This window comes from Tachysurus fulvidraco, chromosome 15, assembly GCF_022655615.1.
Source record: "Tachysurus fulvidraco isolate hzauxx_2018 chromosome 15, HZAU_PFXX_2.0, whole genome shotgun sequence".
NCBI classification, from domain to species: domain Eukaryota; kingdom Metazoa; phylum Chordata; class Actinopteri; order Siluriformes; family Bagridae; genus Tachysurus; species Tachysurus fulvidraco.
This window is the reverse complement of record NC_062532.1, coordinates 4973601-4996327: the sequence shown is the minus strand read 5'-3', so window position 1 is coordinate 4996327 and position 22727 is coordinate 4973601. Positions and strand designations below refer to the sequence as shown.

The following is a 22727-nucleotide window of genomic DNA, read 5'->3' as shown; positions in this document are numbered from 1 at the left end:
TTTCATTTACGTAGTGGTCCTGACTGAACTACTTGTCATTTAAAGGCCGCCATCGGAAAAGCGATTGAAGCAGGTGAATTAACTTAATGTTCTAAGAATAAATATGAACAAAAGACTTAATACATAATCTCTCTCATTAATGTAGTGACACCCATGCTGCTGTTTGTTACCAAAATAAACAGACCGAACATTAGCTGAACGCTCTAGCGGACAAAATAAAAAGCCCTAAAGAAGCTCTAATAACACACAGAGGCCTGATGCGGACACACAGAATCACCAGTCTCTGGAGTCACGTGTCATAAATAGTAACTAGGTTCTGTTGCACTGAAATCACCTTAGAACATGAATAAGACATTACATCATGAATAAAAGCATTCTGGTTAGAATATTTATTATTTGGAGTCAGGAAATGAAACATGGATGGCAAAGATTTGTGTACCTTGAATGGATGAGGACAAATCCAAACATTCATGCTCCAAAATCTAGTGAAAAGCCTTCCCAAAATAATGGAGGTTATTATAACAAAGAGGAAATACATCTAGGTTGCATTTATTTAACAAGCTCATATAAATGTGATGGTCCGGTGTTCAGGAACTATTTTGTTTAGCCAAATAGTTTTTATAGAATTCCATAGCTCTGATTTGGATGTAGATTTTGGATGTAGAAAAAAATGTGAAAGAAAGTCCATATGGTGTAAGGACTCAAATGGTAACCTGTGCTCCTCTTCGCCATGCTGGAGGTTGGGTTGTTAATATGGTGATACATTGGTAATAACAATCCTCACAATGTCAGTCTAGATCGATGACAGTTGACATGTGGTTCAGGTATCCGAAATAAGAAAAGTACAAGATACATGTCATCACGTGGGTCATAGCTTTTGTGTTTTGTCGCTATTACTGTCAACATTCCATGCAGGTATGTGGGCCATAAAATGGTAGAAAAACAAACACTGAGTTATCACTCATGTTATCTGTGATCCTGTCAACAAGTAAGCAAAAGCTCGAACAAAGGAGACTCCCTCTGAACATCTTTTCACGAAGACTTCACAAGAACAATTAGACATTTTTCAAGATCGCATAGTTCGTCCGCCATACCAGTCCATGGGATAGTTAGCACAGAAATGATTAAAAGGCGAAAACAAGAAAACGACTTCTGATTAATTAGAATAAAAAATTCAGGAGCCATTTTGGCTTAGTTGTTTTGTTGAATCAAAGCAAACTGGATAAACACAGATCTGTAGAACATAGGTTTCAACATAGGTTTCATCAGTCTATTTAGTTCTAGGCTGTAACACAAAGAGTGTAAATACTTCAAGGCGTGTATCTGTCCATGTTTTCTTTGTGTTTTTTCCTCCCACTTCGCAAGAACATGTCATTAGTCAAGTCATGTCAAGAGTGTTATGGACGTTTGGGTTTGAGAGATTTAAAGTATGATGTATACACTAGTAGGCACGGTCAAGATTAAAATTCTTTCAGTTTATTGTGTTCTGCTGTGCAGCAGGACCCCACCCTCCCGTGTAGCATGAGAGAGGAAGGGCCCGGATCTTTGATTACATCAATATTTTAGAGAGTATTCAAACAAAGAAGACATGTACAAGCAAAATGTCATCAATCATTGGCTTAAATACACACCGTCTGCTCATCTCCTGATCAAGCTAATCTTGTCTTACCAATGATACAAGGTCCTCTCTGCCCTTGTCATAATCTAAAAAAACAACCACTGGCAATGACAATTTCAAGTGACAATAACTACCAGTCATGAGCATAGAAGGACAAGGACTTACAAACATCTCTAAAGTATAAATTTCCACCACAAGAGTCAATAAGAGCTTTTATTGTCATTTCAACCATATATAGCTGTTGCAGTACACAGTGATATGAGACAACGTTTCTCCAAGATCAGGGTGCTACATAGAACAAAGGCAGAGCGAAGGACTTAGTAAGTTAGTCCTAGCCACAGCAAGTGCATCCGTGCAACCTGATGCAAACAGTGCAGGACAAAAGACAAAAATACAGTGCAGGACAAAAGACAGTACAAACAAACAATACAAGACATTACACAAAAGACAACATATTGCATGGGCAGAAATACTGGAATGAACACATTAGTATTATAGCAGCAGTTATATGAGGTATTGTAATGTATTGTGTAAAACTGCAGTCGACTGAAATGTGAACGACAGCATGTGCAAAGAGCCAAAACAGTGTGCAAAACAGCATGTAAAGTTTTATATGGGTATTGCTAAATACATGGATGTATACTGGAAGAGTGTATTTGGTGTAAGCCAGTGCAGTCCATATGGTTGATTGTGCGTGCGTGCTGTGCTTGGTACAGTTCAGTTCAGTTATTGAGCAGTCTGTTGGCTTGTGGAAAGAAACTGTTTCACAGTCTGGTATTGATTGCCCGAATGCTGACTTGTCGTTCTTGCTGATGAGACCCACCACGGTCGTGTCATCGGCGAACTTGATGATATGGTTCGAACTGTGCATTGCTGCACAGTCATGAGTCAGCAAGATGAACAGCAGTGGGCTGAGCACGCAGCCCTGGGGGGCTCCAGTGCTCAGTGTGGTGGTGCTGGAGATGCTGTTCCTGATCCGGACAGACTGAGGTCTCCCGGTCAGGAAGTCCAGCAGGTTCAGCTTCTCAATCAGGTGCTGAGGGATGATTGTGTTGAATGCTCAACTAAAGTTTATGGATTTGTACGTAAGCATCTTTGTTGTCCAGGTGGATGAGGGCTAAATGAAGGGTTGTAGCAATGGCATAGACCGTGGACCAGTTTGGACGATAGGACAGAACTGTAGGGGGTCCAGTGAGGGTGGTAAATGGGTCTTGATGTGCCTCATAACAAGCTTTTCGAAGAACTTCATTTCAGTCAGGACCACTTCGTAAATGAAGGATGAGAGCATATAGTTAGTGTTGGCGGGATGGTTCTGTTCTGGGAGAATTTTCCCACGTGCCTGTGTCCGTGCGCATGCATGGATGGGGCGGGGAGGCAGCAGTGGAAGCCTGTGGACGGCTGACTAGCAGCTGATGCAGCTTAATGCGTGGCCTGCCTGAACTAACGAGATGCTTGTTAACTATTGGTGTAAGTGCGATGAGACAAGAGTCATTGAGGCAGGACACTGTAGACTTCTTTGGGACATGGACGATGGTGGTTGTCTTGAGGCATGTATGAACAGCAGTGCTGCTCAGGGAAATGTTAATGTCAGAGAAGACATTCACTAGCTGTTCTGTGCATTCCCTGAGCACCCTGCCAGGATTATTGTCTGGTCCAGCAGCCTTCCGTGGGTTAACTTTGCATAGAGTTCTCCTCATGTTGGCATGGATAGACGGAGTACCTGATCGTTGGGGGGTGGTGGTCTACCTTGCTGCTACATTGTTCTGCACCTCAAACCAAGTCAAACCAAGTCATTCACCGCATCTGGGAGGGAGGCGTCACTATCACAGGCAGGTGAAGCTGTCTTGTAGTTCGTGATCACCTGTATGCCCTTCCACATGCACCGGGTGTCTTCGCTGTCCTGGAAGTGGCTGTGGATTGTCCGGGCATATGCGAGCATTACTGATGGCTCGGGACTGTTTGGCCCTTGTCGTTCTTATGGTTGCCCTGTCCCCTGTTCTGAAGGCTAGATCTCTAGTCTTCAGCAGCGCATGCACTTTAGCAGTCATCTACGGCTTTTGGTTGGAGCGTGTGGTGATTGTCTTGTAGACTGTCATCACTTGCCGATGTAGCTGGTTACTGATGCTGTGTACTCGAAGGAGTCAGGAATTACTGATCGAAATTTAGAAGCACAAATTTAAGATTTGCATGATTGAAATCTCCGATGATAAACAGTCCGTCGGGGTGAAGATTCCGTAGATCACTAATAGCCCTATGGAGTTTACATTGAGCCTATTTAGCATTAGCTTTGGATGGAATGTAAACTCTGACAATGAAAACCGTGGTGAATTCCCGAGGTAAATAAAATGGCCTGCATCTAATGGTCACAAACTCCACTAACAATGAACAGTAACTAGAAACAAGCAGAGTTCTTGCACCATTCCTTGTTGATGTAAACACACACAACACCACCACGAGACTTACCGCACAAGGTGAGCCCATCTAACTGAATGGTGGCGTACAGAACTCTCTCGCTGAGCCACGTCTCTGGGAAAACAAAGACGCAGCAGTTTCTAAACTCTCACCGTGTAGTGCGTTCGGCTTTTGTAGTGTGGAGGACTAGAGACCTGGTCTCTGCAGCAAGCCAAGGTCGCAAAGCCTTTCCAACACATCATCATGCAGGTTGGTTGTTGTATGATTACTGTATTAACTTCTGGCAGTCATACACATAAACACAGCTGTCTCTGGTGACCATGTACTAGGAATAGTCGAGCTAAATATCTTAAATAGCAAAATATTGTATCCGGAGTGGCCACTGCATGCTACTGCCATGCCGCCATCTTTAACAGAAAGAACTGGCTGAATCAGCTAGGATAAGTTGCACTTTGGTTACAAAGAGATATTTTTGTGAAAGGCATAAGATGCTTGAACAATGAACGGCAAGTGAGAGTGAATGCAGATTTTAGTCATTTGTCCTGGAGAGCTGACCTGAGTACTTCACCCAGTTTGAACTCTCATCTCCAGTTCTCGTTTACGTTCCCATCTGCCTTCATGTGCCAAACTGTTTACTAAAGTGTTTTGTTAAGTAAACAATTGACAATACCAAACACACACAAAAAAGATCAGTACAGTATAAAATTTGGTCAAAAAATTAACAGAATGCATTTTCCAAAATTCAAGGCCATTCTCAAACATTTCTTAGAGCTCCTGCAAAAACACAAACAGATGTTCCGGAGCAAATGGTCTTCCCGTTAGTGTTTACGAGTCTGGCTTATTCTCAGGACACTGTGCTGCCAAACACGGCTGGAGCTCAGCATGACTGCACCAACTAAGGACTACAGATCTAACGCCTGCAGACTCAGACATGACGCTTTACTATAGTGGACAGCAAACTATTTTCTAATTATTGATATTGTGAACATTTCTAAAAGATCTTCAAAATTTACAGTAGGAGTCTCCAGTTTCACTGCACTGTAAAAAGTTTTCTGATGGACATTCTGACTTTTTTCCTGCAACGTGACAAGCTATGTTTCTTTTCTTCTTCTTCGTTTTAACACTGATACTTGTTATTACTATTTATTATTTGTTCATTTTATTTTATTAATAAATAAAAGAAAAGTAAGAATCAAGAACTAGGAAACCAGCAAATAGGCAGTTTGTGATATTTAATAATTGTCAAATTATCAGTAGTTTATATAAACACACATTTTGAACAAGCCGTATTTGTTTTTCAATCCAACTGTTATTATCCCTTTGTATCAGGAACACCATTTCCCAAGAGCTGGAAGAACAATAACCTAGATCAAACAAGATAGAGGACATTGCGTCAAAGTAAAATCAAACAGAGTTCGAAAACTACAACGAACCTGATGAAATAAACAAAGAAATCATCCTACAATTCCATACTAGTGAACACAACTGGTCGTGTACATAATAGCATGCTTAACCAGTTGATTAACTACATATGTACATTAATTAAAGAAGGAAAGAAGAAAACAGGGAAAGGACAAGAAATAAATGCACTGTTCTTTTTCCTCTCTCTGACAAGAGAGACATGGAGTGTGTGTCACTGGATGTGCAACAGTTGTATGTCATAAATTTCTATCTGTTATAACTTGAGAAAAGTGAGATGTCCTAAGCGAAGGTTTCCACAACTGCTCCATGCTTTTGCAATCAATATTCAGCGACATCCACCAGAATTCATACTCAGAATCCAAAAACATCAGACATTTAGTTCAAGATATACACTATAAATAAAGGTAAATCAGAGAACATGCTAACAGAAAATGACCATTTTCTCCATCATGTTGGAGATTTTTCTTCTATTGATCACTATTGTCAGGATGGCACACAAATGTTGACGTCTCATGGGAAAAACACAAGAAACAGCACCAGCACCAACAAACAAATTAGCACCTGAATCCTTAAAGAAATCACACACATTTCAATGTTTAACACCTTTCAAGGAGGGTTCATTATTATTATTATTATTATGATTGATTGACTGATTGATTGATTGATTGATTGATTGATTGAGATGATCGATCGATTAATTAATTATATTTTTTTATAGCCTGAACTAAAGACCATACATATTGGAAAGCAGGTAGAATTAGTAATGGTGCTGTATACTTAAAAATGAGACAAAAAGAAAATACCTTCAGTCAGAGATTCGTTTAATTCTTTAAGATCAACTGCAATTATCTTCAGCAATATGATATGAAAGGCAGAACATTCAGAAATCAAGAGAGACTGTTGCATCTTGGTATGTCAAAATCAAGCATAATAAACAAAACATAGAGTATTTAGAAAGACAGTTTTTGTAAAATGGAATACCCCCAAAACTATGTGCTGGCTTTTGGATTACATGCCATTGTCCAAATAGATAGAAAATGTAGATTGCTGCCTGATTATTTGAGGAGGAAGAAACGTTTAGGAAGCATGAGAGAACCTTTAGAGAAAACGCTGATGAAGTTGCTGGGGTTTGGGGAGTTCTGGAATGGGGGAAGTTGGGAGGGGAAAATATACAGAAGTCATACCACTGAGTGCAAGACACATTCTTATGTACCCAGCTGGAAAAACAGCTGGAAAAGCCACTCAAGTGCTCGGTATAGAAAAGCATCAGGTTAAAATGAGATTTCTGCTTATGCAATGAAACACAAACACAATTTGTGATTCAGCTGTTTATAAAAGAAATAAAAACAGATATGAGAATCATTCCAATCTATAGAGAACATGTGTTCAATTTGGGATTGAGGAGAAATCAGGCCCGATCCCCAGGACACTACTAGTTTTGGGGTTCAAGAAGAAAATGAACTGAGACTAGGGTCGGAATTCTTATTGATGACAAACTAACAGATCTTAAGCTACTTATGATATTATAATGGCTTTGTTTTCCTCTCAGATCACAGCAAATAAATGTGTTACTGCTTTCTTATAGCCTGCTGGGCCATGGAACATTTCACCATACAAGGAAGTCCAGAGAAAAAAGAGAAAAAAACAAAAAAGAGAAATCAGGCATTGAACATTTTAAACCCTGAAAAATGGCTTCAACACAAATTAAGCACAAACCAAAGGTAGACATATTTTTCCATGAACCCAGTGATGTTGCAGTTATCACCAAAAACAACCAAAGGCATTATAATATATTAATTATTTCTCGCATGTGGCTCACGGAAAGAAAAAAAATATATATATATAAAAAATTTGAAAATGCAAACAAACCAGCTACACTACATTGTATAGGGTTTTCCGAAAGCAAACTCCTGTTTAGCTGTGTAATAAATTATAATATGCTTTGTATCTTATCACAGAGAGAGTAGTATCACTACTTGAGAGTAGGATGATTGTTGATGCAACAAACAGGATATCATTATCTGTTTTTATCTGAAGTCATTTATGGGTATCAAAGACATGCCAGTATCACTAATAAAAAAAATCTTGGGAAGGAAAAAAATTAAAACCTCAGCATTTCCCCATGACCTAGGATTGTAGCATCACAGCTTAAATTCACCTAGAAAAAGTGCCCACTACAAGAAACACATTTTTCCCCGCAATCGTTTACAAGCTTTTCCCTTACAATGAATTAACATCGCTATAACAGAGAAACCAGAAACGGCTAGTTTTAACGCGTGTTAAACGTGTTAAACTAGTTTAACGGCTAGTGTCCCATAATCACCATAGTAAGGTGTCAAGAACCTGATAAAGAAGTCATGCATACTGGCACCTCTGACATTGCTTGTACTCTGGATTGTCATACTTCCTACTAAAGTGTAAATCTCATTCATGACTTGTAATGTCGTTTCTCCTGTTCCTTGTTAAATGGCATTTTTTGTAAACACAAATGGAAATTTTCAAAGAGTGAAAAATTACATTTTTTAATATACATTATAAAAAGTATCAAGATATTATTTCGAATATTTCTTAAAATAAACACCTCTTACTTCAGAGAGTTCAATTCCTTTACAGTAAAAGGGTAAAGCACCAAGCATACATTCAGAAAAACAAGTCTTTCTTTTTTTGGTTTCAGGCCACAAAACGTGGAATAAGGATTTTAAGAAGGCTTAAACCCTTTGCATGACTTGGAATGATAGCAAGTCCGGCACAGACTCCTCTCTAAATCTTCAACATACAAAGAGGTGATCTTAAGGCAAAGCTAGAAAAGAGGTCAGAAACACACACTGCAGCTTACATTCTTTACACAATGCCTTGCTTGGCAAGTTGTGGCTCAAGAGATGCTCTAGTAGCTCAGTGAGAGCATTATAGAGTGGGGAGGGGGGGACCCAGAAACACAAACACACACACACACACCACCAACCTTAAAAATCTCTTAATACATACATCCACTTCCTTTCTTTTCACCTTCGCTTGTGCAAAGATGGCAAATAAATTTCTAAGTACTAATGTCTTTTAAAAATAGAGAATTCTCCTTGAAAAGCTAAAGATTATTAAAAAAAAAATTTTAATGTATATTTGCGACTTAAATTGTCAAGGCACATTTGGTTACTGCATCCGGTCTTCCTGATAGACAGTTTTAAAACCTTTTAGGAGGTCGTCCTGGTAAATGATGAGCATTCTATGGTTTGCCGACATCCACTGTGATTTTGGTATACAGCTTGTCCTTCTCCACTTTCACCACTTTGTAGGACAATGAGTTGATTCCATCTGAGTTCATGGTCTCTCTGGTGTGTGATATTCGGTCAAACCTGGGCCAGGAAATGACATCATTAGAATAGCAAACAAGTAGAGCAGCTTGCCATTTAATCTCTTGGAGATAAGGTACCCATTATCTCCTAGTCACCTTTAGGTTCGGCTTACAATGTGGTTGATAATTACGAAACACTTCATGAGGGTGCTTTCATGCTTACTAATATATTAACATGTTTCCTGATGGTTGCTATGGAGAATGAAGTCATTGTGTGTGTCAAAACATATGCTGTGTCATGTCAATTACCATTTGTTTTTTTTAATTTTATATATATATATATATATATATATATATATATATATATATATATATATATATATATATATATATATATAATTTCCTTTTTGTTGCCATTTTCTCAAATGAATATTCTAGTAATGATTTGTGAAACGCAGTAAGCTTAAGAATAGGCTTTTAATTTTAAACCACTGTATCCTCTCCTGATTCGTTTATATTTAACTTTATGACGCAATCTGTTATTGGTTAATCCTTACTTAATAAGTCAGATATTAAATCCTCATCATTTATGATGTCAATTGTTAAATTAGAACTAAAAATAAATAAATGAATTTCGATTCGATTAGAGAGTCATAGTTTATTGTATTATTTTAGATACAGCTTTTTATCTTTGATGATAATGTTAATGACGATAATGACAAAATCACTGACCTGCGCAGCACACTGAAGCTTTAACTTTTTACCAGGGGGCCAATAATATACATTTATGACCTACATGTATATTTTTCTGTTTTTCTGTGTTTACTTTCTACGTTTCTGAGGTCTTAAATAGCTTAAAACATGATCTACAGAAATCCATTCAAGTTAAAAATATTTGTTCAGGTGTACGTTTGCATTGCGTTTTACTGTTCACACAAACCTGTTGAGCAGCAATGGATGTGAAGTACAGGTTCATACCGACTAATGAAATGGAACCTTTTTACTTTAAATGTAAAATGTTAAATAATGTAGATAGCACTTAGCACATAACACTTAATTAATGGCTAAGCTGTAACAAAGGTGACTATTTTTCCAGATTTTCCAGAAAAAAAAAAAAACACAAAAAAACTTTGCAGTTAGAACATTAATAAATATGTATTCTGTAGATTATAAGTTGTGAACATCATATGTGATGTATAAATATTTATAGTGCTTTTGTTTAATAAACAATTAAATAGCACAACCACTTTCCGGCTTTGAATAATTAGCAGGTGTGACTTGCTTGGTGTGAACGAAAACTTGCAGCCAAGAGCAAAGTCACGTTCATTAGTAATCTCGTACATTAATCCTTTCTCTGATACCGGTTTGGTCATTCGCCACCCATGGAGTTCTTGTAAAGCCAGTATTAGATAATGTTTCCTGATAAACTGTGTGATTCATAAGTGTGTAATGCAGCTAGATAAACAGACAAAACCAGAACAATTAAAAGAATGTTATAAATACACAGTACAGCTAACTGATAAAATAACTCTTCCATGGAAGTAAAAAAAAAAAAAACTGGCTAGGAGTTATGACAAGTAAACTCAAGCACAATTTCTTATGAGCCAATTCATTTCGACAAGTGTGTCAGAGTCTTTCAAACTGACAATGATCAAAGGTCCACAGTAAGATTACAATCTCTTCTTTACAGAGTAAACAATGAATAGGATGCTTGAAGGGGACCTTTGTACCTAGATGTCTACTCGTGAGTACTTACAAACAGTGTATAGCAGGGTGAATTAAAAAAAAAAAAAAAAGCACACTACTGTACCTTTGGGGATTCGGGTCGTTTTGCTTGTCCCGGTCGTGACGTATCATCCTGCATTTTCCGATGACACCGCTGGGTCTGGATATGACCATCCCTTTGGAGCTCAGCCTGCGAGAAACACAACAAAGGCTTTACTATGTGTGCGTTTGATTAGTAACTGATAAAGGAACAGATGAACATACAAAGGAAAGGAATATACTGTAAAAGGTGTTACAACATTCAGAAACATTGAAATGATGTCAGCAGGACATATGTACATAGAGAATTTGGATAAAAACCTGATGAAGTTACTGACCAGGCCTAATATTTCTATAAAGAATTCACGACTTCATTCAAACAGAACACAAGAGCACAAAGAGGGGAAGGAAAACCTGCGATTGAGTATAATACCAGCCTGACATCTGCAAGCTAAGCCTTCACTAAATTGGCTGATTAAACTTTAAAGCTCAATTAAAACATGAATTCAAAGTTTTATGTTACCGAGGGCACTAAATGTCAGAATGTTTATGATTTCCCTGCAGTTACGGACTTCGCTCACAAATTTTAAAAGCTGTGCTGAAGAGAAATGACTATTTATAAGCCTCTTCCCAAATTAAAAACTACTGTACACCATCTGTGTAGACAAGAGCACCAAAACAAATGAGACCTGTCTGAAGTTTACAATCCCATAGAAATATACTAAAAAGTCTGTTTTGCTTCATTCTGACTTGTATTTATAAAACCATGTGATAAGGATTTCAGAGAAATTCCAGAGCTGCTCATTAGCCATTCTGCCATAATCACTTCAAAAGTATTTATATAAAAGATTTGATAAGTTATGATAAATACGGGGTTTCTAACCAGAGTGCTCTTGAATGCAGTTACAGATAATTGCCATTTCTATAGTAACAACTTACACGGGGGGGCTATACAGCAAACCTTTCAGAGAAATAGATTTTAAAACATTTTAATCGTCGATATGGTGTGATTTTATTTCACGTTTTTGGAAGGTGACGTTACTAAAGAGTAAGAAGTAACATTGTATGTTTAGTTTATTAATATGGAAAATAATATGGTCTTCAAAGCACATTCTGCAGTTACTCAGTAACATTTGGTAATGACGTTTGGCGCCGTAACTTATGTAACAAACGGTCTCAGACCTGTTGAAGATGTCATCATCCTCGCCTCCCCAGCCCCAATAGTTATTTGGAAAGCCGTTGATCTTCAGATACTGTTCCTTGCTCAGTGAGGACACCCCCCCAAAGTACTGGTTATATGGAAGCCTACATGAGACAAAAGGAAAGTGTGTTAGGAGAGGGTTTGGGTGTGTTTCATAGTGAAAGATGAAAGTAAAACCTCCAAGTAAGCTGACATTCATTGCAAAACACAGACGTTGAATATTATATTACCAAAAGGGATTTCCAAAGAACAAGGTGTCCCTCTACGTCCCTCGGCAATCTGACATGATGATTGCATCGTATTTCGTAAAAAAAAAAATAATAATCTTAGAGAGCTGACACGCATGTGCACACACTGGTGTCCTTTGGCTACATGAGGTTTACAGGAGGAAGAAGGGAAAAACAAGCACTGTACAAGCATGTAAGCGCTGGAACTACACTTCAACACAGAAGAAAAACAGATAGGAAGCATTTGGTCATGCTTGAGAAATGGCGCTCTGATGTGTGTGTGTTTGTGTGTGTGTAGAAGGGGTCACCCAGAGAGAGTGAAACGTCATCCTAACAAATCCATCACAGATTCTTCAAAAGTAGTGTGCATACTTTTACTTTTAAAGTGGTAACAGGTCGTTATTTTCTTATTAGATCTGAAGCATTATATTTTCCTGACAGTAACTTCAAGCTGCACTGTAACAGCCTCTGTTTACAGTTAAAGAGTGGAGACTTTGGCCGATGTCTTTCTCTGTAGTTTGTGTTGTGAGCTAATGCTGTAAAATTACAACCAGATGCCTTTAAACCCTAGTAGGCGCAACGGTTGTGCACTGGAAAGGGGAGAGCGCTATTAAGACACCATAAAACACTCATACACACCTGGTACAGATCCAGATGCAAGTTAAGGCGTGTTAGGTGGTGAAGAGGCTCGTCGTGGCGTTTATTTTCTTTACCAATCAATACTTTCAGTGTTTGTTCCCACTTCATGTTTGTGTATGGGTGCCTGTACCTTTATGTGTGTGTTGTGCACAAGAACTAGCATCTACATTTGAATGCAAATGAGGCCCTAGAGGGCTAGTTGGAGCATAGAGGGCATGCATGAAGTCGGGACAAAATGGAAAAACACAGGTGTTGCTCAGACTCGATGCAAATGAAACCTCAGGAGGAAATGCTGCAAACCGCCGAGAAAGCCAGAACACAAAGGAGGAAATAAGAGTCTTTTACTGTACAGAACTCCATCCGTTTACTATAGTAAGCTCTAGTCATTTATCCTGAAGCCCTTCAGACACTTAAGTAAATATGGAACATAATTTATTAATTTTGCAGTTTTGTATTACATCCAAAAGACACTATGCAAATAATGTACTTAGTTCACCAATGATCACAACTGCTTCCTTATGTTCATTGTGAGCACGATTAAAACCTTATCAACTGTGCTCCATCTAAGCTCAATAACACTTCGTAATTATTTTGCTCTATTTTTACTTTGACCCCAACCCCCAATATATTTGTTTTGGTTTTTTTTCTGGACTACCATCCTGCAGTTTCAGCTGGGCTTTAGCTGAAGTAAGGAAAACTGTAAGGGTGCTGTATAACTATTCTGGGAAGAGAGAATTTGAAACGACAAAGAGAGCTGAACAAAAGGGATGGGTTACCTGAAGCCAAATTTGTCCATGGAGACAGACAGGTGTCTTGGTTGGCTGAAGCATTTGTATGTGTTTCGGTCGTCCATGGGGATGAGGTCGACATCGCTGAATACGAAGCAATCGTAGTCGTACTCCTTCAGGGCCTCGGCGAAGCCTACATTGAGCAGTTTAGCCCGGTTAAACGTCTCTTCTCCAACCTTAGAGACAAGAGCAGGCAAAAGCAGTGTTTAAATAAAATACGCAAACACATTCATGCACACATCTGCTGCTTGCTATTGGAAGGGTCTTCATTTTACTAGCAGTTGCTATGGCTTTAAATGTAAGCACTAATTGTGCACTGTTTGAATATAAAAGCTAAGAAGTCATACCTAAAGTGGCTTTTTACCACAGAACAACTGGCCTGACTGAAAGTGCCTGATGCATACAGGGGACTGCTAATGACTGTGTAGCCCATGCGTTATGGCTACACCAAAGGCTGTGAAGCAACTCATCTGAATTGTAGGAGCTTTCACTTGAAAGTGACTGTCTATGAATCTTCTGGGTTTATAATAATGAACCTGCAGATAACTTGGAAGCAAACAGCTCAGGATCTGTGTAATAAATGTGAGAATCTTCTGGCCTAGGACACGAGCTCTGGCCATCTCAAGTTCTTATTTAAATCCTTTCAGGTGATTTTTGGCCTCTCCCTTTCTTTGTGGTCTCTGGAGAACTGGCTGAACCTGTCGCTTGAAAGCGCAAGAGCGGCAAAAGAATGAGTCTCGAGATAACCAAAGATCAACCCAGCATTGATAAATGCTCTCAGTAGCGAGCAGTAAATAAAGAGAGTTGGGGGGGGGAGAACAAGCATTCACTTCGGAGGAAGAGACCTGTAGTCCCAAGGATCCTCGGCTGCTCTCGTTCTTCACGATGGGACGAAGTGACATCCTCAGAGAAGTGTTTTTTTTAACCAGAGAATCCCATCAAATATCAGAATATGGAAAAATGTGACCTGGGTGACTTTTATTTTGATGTTGTGGTTGTTGCAGAGGTTCGGTCTGGGTATCCCTGAAGCTACTGATCCTGTGGGATGTTCACACACTAGGTGAGCCTGTGTCTATAGAGTGCACAGATTCCTTTTTTTTTTGCCAGGCAGTAATGTGATCCAATGAAACCTGTTATTGTAATGTTTGACATGCTGTGCAAACTTTTCTGTTCATAATGTTTAAGAGTGATTGAGTTACAGTGGTTTACTGTGGCACAACATGGCATCTTAAGCTAGTCTGACTATTCTCTAAAATCAGCCATCTGTGAAATATTCAAACCAGATAATCTGGAAACTAAACCACGCCATGTTCAGCGTCACGGACGCCACATTTTCTCCCCTATCTGATGTTTGATAAGAATGTTACGTGAAGATTTTGACTTGCATCGGCATGTTTTTTGAGCGCTGTGCGACATCCATGACTGGGCGATTGAAAAACTGCATGAATGAGCAATGGTTCTTTACATTAAAATAAAGAACGGCTTTATTCAAAGGATTAAGAGATTAGATTGAGATTATTACCAAGCTTTAATCAAAGCTGTTAATTGTGTAGTTAAATTAAAAAAAAACATAGCAGAAGAATAAGGAAAATGAGTGCAAAAAGTGACAGACACAAAAAAGAAAGAAAGAAAGAAAGAAAGAAAGAAAGTAAGAACAAAAGAACCACCCAGCCTTAGTAACAACCCATCACAAAGAGCAAGTAGACCTTTCTCACCTTTTTCTCCACCCTGCTGTTAACACCAGGTGCTGCAAGCCATCATGCATAAGACCAGCAATTTTGTCAGGAAGAGGATGGCAGGTAGCCAGCAAGGGATGGACAGGGGTGGCAGTGGGGGGGGGTAAGGGCGAAATGGAAAGGAAAGGAGGGTGGCAAAGGGAGCGAGAGACAAAATTAGAGAGAAGAGTGAGCAGAGCAGCAAGTAAAGACAACGCTCAGAGAAGAAAGAAAAGACGTTTTAAAATGTCTACATCCTTTTTACTACACCAAAACACACCTATATTGAAGAAGAAGAAGAAGAAGAAGATCTAGACGAATGCGGAAAGTATGAGTCAAGATTGGGTAAATTCCTGGAAAATCAGCAAGAAGAGATTAAAGTGTATGAAGCAGCATTTGCACCCTCATGCTTTTCCCTTATTTGGGAAAATTTGAGAAAAGAACCGCTGCTGGTTTACACCAGAAGCTACAGTAACATAGGAAAAGAGAGCAGAAATGTCTGACAACACAAATGTTAAAAAAAAAAAAAGGTTAAAACGAAAAAATTAAAGAAAAGATATTAGATGTGAGAATTCTGACACTGTTCACTGCCTGAAAGAAAGATAAACAAGTGTTGTCCTGTTATGGCCAACAGTTTAAATGGGACCCTGGGAAATTACTTGGGGGGGGGGGGGGGTGTCTCATCACAGCTGTTTCTGATAAACCTCCTAAATCTGACATCTTCAGCTGTCCATCTAAACTCGGTTTAAGAATTTGGTTTATAATACTCAAGATGGTGCAGCGGATGGCAGCCTCAGTGCTTAGCTCCTCAGTGTTTACTCTGTTGTTGGTAGTTTTTCCTGTTCTGTAGTTGGCGGGCAGAAACTGAAATCAGCTAAACCTGTATTAAGGACTATAAAAAGATGGACTAAGGAAGCGGAGCAGAATTTACAAGCCTGTTTCTCTCTCACTGATTGGACTGTTTTTGAAGCTGCTGCCACCGACCTGGACGAGCTCACAGAGACTGTAACATCATATCAGTTTCTCTGAGGATTTGTGTATTCCTACAAGGACTCGCTTAAACTACAGCAATGACAATCCATGGTTCACTGAAAAACTCAGCCAGCTCCATCAGGCCAAAGTGAATGCTCACAGAAATGGGGATAGAGATACAGTTTCTTCCATCAGGCAATTAACTGAAGCATTATAAATTCAATTTATATTTCAAGTGCACACTTGTACATTTGTACATACAATTTGTCAATATTGTATACGTCATTCTGTTACGCTGTGGAGCTTCGGTCACTAAAACAAATTCCTTGTATGTGAAAACATACCTGGCAATAAAGCTCTTTCTGATTCTGATTCTGATATTTGCCTCCACTGTGTCATGAGAATCGCCATGCAATCGGTCAACTACTTCAGACATTTACTGGGTTGGTGAGGGATCATTTTAGGTTGGATTAAACTCCACCACATTTTTCAAATACGGTGTTGAACGTCGTTCATCCAAAAAGCTTTTTCGATAAGTTTTGATGATGGTGGTGGAAAGTGCTCACTCCAAAATCTCCAAAAGGTGTTTCTATTACAATTTAACAGCTTTTATTCGATGCGAATACGAAGATATAACATGTTTATAACAACAAAGCATCTTAATAATGGCCAGATTTTATAATCATAACACACTAGCTATATTCCCATGCAGTAAACTTATTCTGAATAAACTGTTTATATGCATCTGGAACAGGGAAGTTTGTAGTGATTTATACACATGGTACATGGAATTTGAGCCACTGTGAATGGGTGAAGCAAGGCTGTCAATGTCAACGCTACCGGCGCAACAAGTTTAACTTGCAGGAATAACATAGTTTGTTTGTGTCAGCTAATTGTCATGAAGGTGTGACAAGGAAGTATTTTAGCTACTGCGAGCTAAATAGCATTGTAAAGAGGTTTATATGATGTAGCAAAGCTTTATCAGCGCTTCATGTATTAGAAATAAAGGTTTGTTCTTTCCATAGTGGCAGGATTATGTTTACACTTCCCCCATTCCCAGTTTAAGGAAACGTTTGCATTCCAAAGTTCAGAAAGAAAGCACAGTCATCAAATAATGGGAATATCAGCAACTGATACTACAGTGTGTGTGTGTCGGGGGGATTATGCTGTAAAAACAATTGTAAAAAATTCTCCAAGGTCACATTTGACATTTGCTCAGGTGTGACTTTTTTAGAACCTGGTTTCGCAAGAATTATTAAGGAAAGCCTGATGATAACTGCCATGAGACACAAAAAAAGTGTCAGTAAGGGGGGGGGGGGGGAGCAAACATAAAACGAACAACCTTTGCAACTAAAGGGGGAAATTATTCTTTGTCAATTATTTAACTTATTTAACTCTGGAAATTATTCGGAGTAACTGATTTTCGATTCAAAACGTCAAAATACTTTGCTGGCTGTGAAAAACAAGGCAGGCAGAAGGGAGAAGGAAAACAAAAAGGAAAGCCACAAAGACTCTACCCATCAGTCATTGTGGCAGAGTACACAATGTACTTTCAGTGAATAAAAAACAGGGGGAGAGTAGGGTTCCTGTTCGTGCTATTGAACTGTGTGTGTGTGTGTGTGCGCGTGTGTGTGTGAGTCTAGGAGGAATTTTCAGAGTTGTCAAAGATTAAAGTCTTAGGTAGACTCAGCTCCGTTTTGTAAAAAGGAAAGTGTGACAAGATTAACAGTTCAAAAAAATTTCTAGTATAACAGGTTACATTTCCAGCATTTGTTAGATGCCCTTATATCTTTTTTAATACAACAGAAATTGTGGGTTATGTGGAGCATTATCCCTTTATGTGCCTTGCTAAAGATTACTTAGATATTTCTAGGTATGGATCCATATCCATCCATTGTGGTTTTAAGATCCTTTAACAAATAACAAACTTGTCTGTCTTTTGTTTGACCAACAATTTACCAGTTTAACCACATTGTTGGAGTCATACTTCTCTCCTTTATCTACTTATCCATACATCACCTTCTAAGTTTCACACTGCCTTCTGTCTGTCAAACCACATTACGGTTACCTTTGTTTGAGGGAAAAAAAATGCGATAATAACACGAAATACTACAACTCTGTAGTAGACTGTCTAGCTAGATGGCCTCCAGCAGAACGAGGACCATGAACCCAAAATGTGTTGAAGGCATAAACACAAAATAAATATTGGAGGCACAGGATTGTCTATAATTAGTTTGTATGCAACGGCAGCATTGTAAAAAAAAAAAATTATGCTACAAAGTCCTAGTTCCTGCTTAAATTAATGTCTTTATAAAGCTTGAAAAGGCATTTTTATACAATTACACATATTGAGTGGGTAGAGAGTTGCGAGGGCTCACTTGGTTAATGATATAGACCCCATAGTCGAGCTGCTGCCGCTGCAGGATCGGGTGCAGGTAATGAAGCCAGTACTTCAGATGCTCGTCTCGATTTCGAAAGGGGATGATGATGGCCACTTTCTGCAGAGCTATGCAATCTTTGGGTCTGAAGCGTCCTCCCTCTTGTAATACCGAATTCACATTCCTCACCTCATCGAGGTTCACCGGAACGTTAAACTCGACTCTGAGCGGACCCACTGAAACGGCACAGAATGGTTAGTTAGTTTCACAGCAACATCTGCCGTTCTTGCTATGCTAATGATTTGCATGAAAGACTAAAATCTATTTAGATCTTTAACCCGTTCACATATAAACAAATCTTCATTCACAGTTGTCTGTTAGAGCACTTGAGATATCTTGGAGATATCTGTTTGCCCATCTATTTAAATGCATCAATCATATCGCTCACTCATTCAAATTCAACCAGGTCGTTTTCATACAATGGACCGCACTGCTTATTTACTTAGTCCATGCTTGGTGACACACGATGACTGAAAAAAAAAAGCTTAGTGTTTCAGCAGAGGGGGAAAATGGTATAGTAATCAAAGTTCCCACTTATATAAACCAGGTGGGATTCCACAAATTGCTGTAGTGCACACATTGGCATAGATCAGACACACATGCTAGTTGAAACATTACTTGCAGGTGAAGAGAGGACGGACCACCTCAGATGAACTTCTGAAACTTTTTTAGAAGAATGTACAGTATCTAGTCTGTTTCAGTATCTAGTCATTATTAACTGATGTTGTCAGGAAACCACCTTCATCCCTTTCAATCATAATGACACTGATACATTATAGGACTGGGGATTTCTAACCAAATTATTGCTTAAAGTCTCACCGCCAATGTGCTCTTTGTCCAGTCATGTTTACAAATGGAAGTGGCACAGTGTAATAAATGTAGGTGTGAACTGTGTTTATTAAAGACCTTTGAATTTGCTTAGACATAATTTAGTTAAATAACTGATGACACCCAGTTAGCTTTGTCATTAGCGTATATTTTTTTTAACAAAGAGTCCGTTCTTCGGTAATATAACTACCAAAAGTGTTACATGAGAATGTAATGGAAAGAATGAGCTGCAATGATCAGATATTTCTTAACTTACTAACAGTTCAGTAACTAGTTAAATACCCACACCACATACACACACTCCTAATATACATCTATCAACTTGTTTACATGCTGCTTACATTCATCAAACTGTTTACATGCTTACTGTTTACAAGCTGTTTACATGCTGTTTTTCTGATCCTGGAGAAACGTCTCATTTCACTATGCACTGCATCAGCTAAATATGGTTGAAATGACAATAAAAGCTTCTTGACTCAACCACTATAACTGTACACGCGTTTTCACGCACATACATACACAAGCACAAGGAGACACCAAACTTCCTGGACCTTACTTTGAAACTGGGTTTCAATTACACCTTTTGTTTCAGGTATTTGCCATCAAACTTATAATAACCACCATTGCAAGTTTTAAGCAATTAACTTTTTAGCAGACTTGGTCTTCTTCCATTATAGGACTGGGGGTTTTAACCAAATTATTGCTTAAAGTCTCACCGCCAAGGTGCTCTTTGTCCCATCACATTTACAAAGGGAGGTGGCACTGTAATAAACGTAGGTGTGAACTGTGTTTATTAAAGACCTTTTAATTGGCTTAGACATGCTGAATTGTGGGATCAAGCTAATGACCGTGATGCCACATTTTGGACCACACAAAGCTCACACACAATTAAAGCACATAAATTCTGTTCCAGAGAGACAACGCCCCTGTGCACAAAATGTTTACTAATGGTGTACGAATAAAAACAGGAGCAGCAGTGTGATAATCAGGTGTCCAAAAACTATTTAGCGTTAACTACAGTCTTCCATCCCATGGGCAATATCTCAGACATACGTTCACTGAGTTAAGGGTGCTTCTTGGGAAACGATTAAAGAACAGCACTAACGCCAGGCTACCAATGCTGGGATCTATGAGCAAGGATCCAGAGGTGCTGTATCACGGCGGACTGTGCGCTCTGACTTTCTAACAAGTTTGTATATTTTAATAAAAGAATTTCACTGCGATGGTTCATCTTTCTCCGGTATTAACAATTCATTACTAATCAACCTAATTTGTTTTTCTCTTATCAAATGACTTAAGTTGATGGTAGCATTTTTGTTTTTATATCCACGCTTATGCATTTTTCAGATGAAGATCGGTGTAGCGAGCTTAGTAGTAATAACTAGAATGTACATTGTGGAAAGACTGTACACTGAAGAAAATGTGAATGGTGCTTGCACGTGTCAAGTTCCCCTCATCGTGCTGATTGTTGTGATATATGACATGTCCATGTTGTGCTAACTTTTTTATTTCGCTTATTTCGGGGGCGGGGCTACACATGCACAACTTTTCAGACGAAGATCGGTGCATCTCTACAATCACTCTACTCGGTGTAGGGAGCTTAGTAGTAGTAATAATAATAATAACAAAACAAATCTCAGGCCTACAAATGTGACCTGTACGATTCAGGTGCGATTTTTGATGAGTTTAAATGTAAGTCAAACGACAAAGACGGGACATACGATTCAGATTTTGTGTGTTGAATCGACGAACCTGTGTTTCGATGCAGTTTAAGTAAAAATCTAAATAATCCGGCAACGTAAACACAAGACATTTTCACATACATCAGATTTGTCAGGAAAAAAAAGAAGTCAGCAACATCATGATGAACTTTAATTCCATATAACTTAAGCAAACACATGATTATAAGAGGTTTAAAAAGGGTTTCATACCGAGCAAAGGAGACGGATCAGGGCATTTTTCCAGCTGGGTTTCTGTAACAGTGCTTTTTTTGTAAGTTAAAGTGCTGCTTGATTTGATTGCTTCTGTGACTGCTGCGTGCTCTTCCAGTTTCCCGTGGATTTGGGACGTTTGTTGCTGGTTTTGGACAAACGACTGTCTAAAATCCAGCGATCTGACATAATAAACTACAGTGACAAAAATGTGCAGACAGCAAAGGAGCACAAGGAGAGTGCAAGTCTTCTGGAGGAAATTAAAATTCACATTCGGATCGCGCATCTTTAAACAAACAAACAAACAAACGAGCAAGCAAGCAAAGGCAAATAAACTCCGAGTCTCTTTAGCTTGTGTCGTATAGCGTCAATTACAAACTATTATCTAACTAAGCAGCTAAATCAATATATAGAATATCATATATAAAATCCATATACACAAATCTACAACTATATACACCTCGTTTGAGTTGTTGTGCAGTCGAGAAAAAGAAAATCCAGTGCTTGAAGAAGAGGTTTTATTTTTGTTTGTTTGTTTTTGTTTTTAAAACGAATTTACCTACCTGACCTCCTGTATAACAAACATTTATTAGTTTTCTATACAGCCAGTCTACAACACTAACATATTACCGAACATTAAGTTTCCAGGTTGCTAAAAATATTTCCGGAAATGTTTAAAATCCATGACTGTAAGCTTTGGTGTTAAAACAAAACTGACATGTCAGGGCTTCATTAGCGTTAGCATGTTCACTCGGCTAATTAGCAAACCTGGCTAAGCTACTACTTTATTTCGCGTCTCCTTAAACGAGCTCGTCGTTCTTTTCGTTATCCGACAGCTTTTAAAAGAACCCCGCGGTATCACGAATGTGAGAGGAAAGAAAAAAAAAGATGGAGTTTAGTCCATGGAAAGTCCTACAATAGAAAATGCGCCGTCGTAATGTGCTCTAGGGCGCTCTGCTTCCCGTTATACTGAGAGATGAGATACGCCTCGCGCGCCGAGAAGCTGACGTGAAGACATACGTCATCGGTTCAGTGATTCGAGACAGCTAACGATGCAAAAGCCTCTCAAAGCAGTAAAGCCAGCAGATAAATCTGTCTATCTATTAATCTATTTATCTATCAGTAAAGCCAGCAGATAAATCTGTTTATCTATCTGATTTAGATTAGATTAGATTCAACTTTATTGTCATTACACATGCACAAGTACAAGGCAACGAAATGCAGTTTAAGTCTAAGAGTGCAATAGCAGGATATACAGTGTTTACATGAGTTAAATAAATGAAATAAAATGGTAATAGCTATAGGAGTAATTTACAGATGTGTATGTACTATGAACATAATATACAGATGGCTATTAATATAAACAGTAATATACAGAAGGGTATGTACTATGAACATAATATATTGCTGCTACTATAAAAAGAAACAATGGTAAGTTAGGCAATGGTGAGCAGCAATGCAAAAAAAGAGCAAGTGTGCAAAT

General features: G+C 38.6%; 1 protein-coding gene across 1 annotated transcript; it reads right to left on the bottom strand.

Annotated features, from left to right (window-relative positions):
• Window positions 1-6256: 6256 nt before the first annotated feature.
• Window positions 6257-22230, bottom strand: LOC113645897 (beta-1,4-galactosyltransferase 1-like). The gene is made up of 6 exons (XM_027151843.2): window positions 21245-22230; window positions 18426-18661; window positions 13349-13536; window positions 11688-11810; window positions 10552-10656; window positions 6257-8802 (listed from the first exon to the last, which is right to left on the bottom strand). The coding sequence occupies exons 1-6, from the start codon at window positions 21528-21530 to the stop codon at window positions 8673-8675; spliced, it is 1068 nt and encodes a 355-aa protein (XP_027007644.2). The 5' UTR covers window positions 21531-22230; the 3' UTR covers window positions 6257-8672.
• Between the last annotated feature and the right edge of the window lie 497 nt (window positions 22231-22727).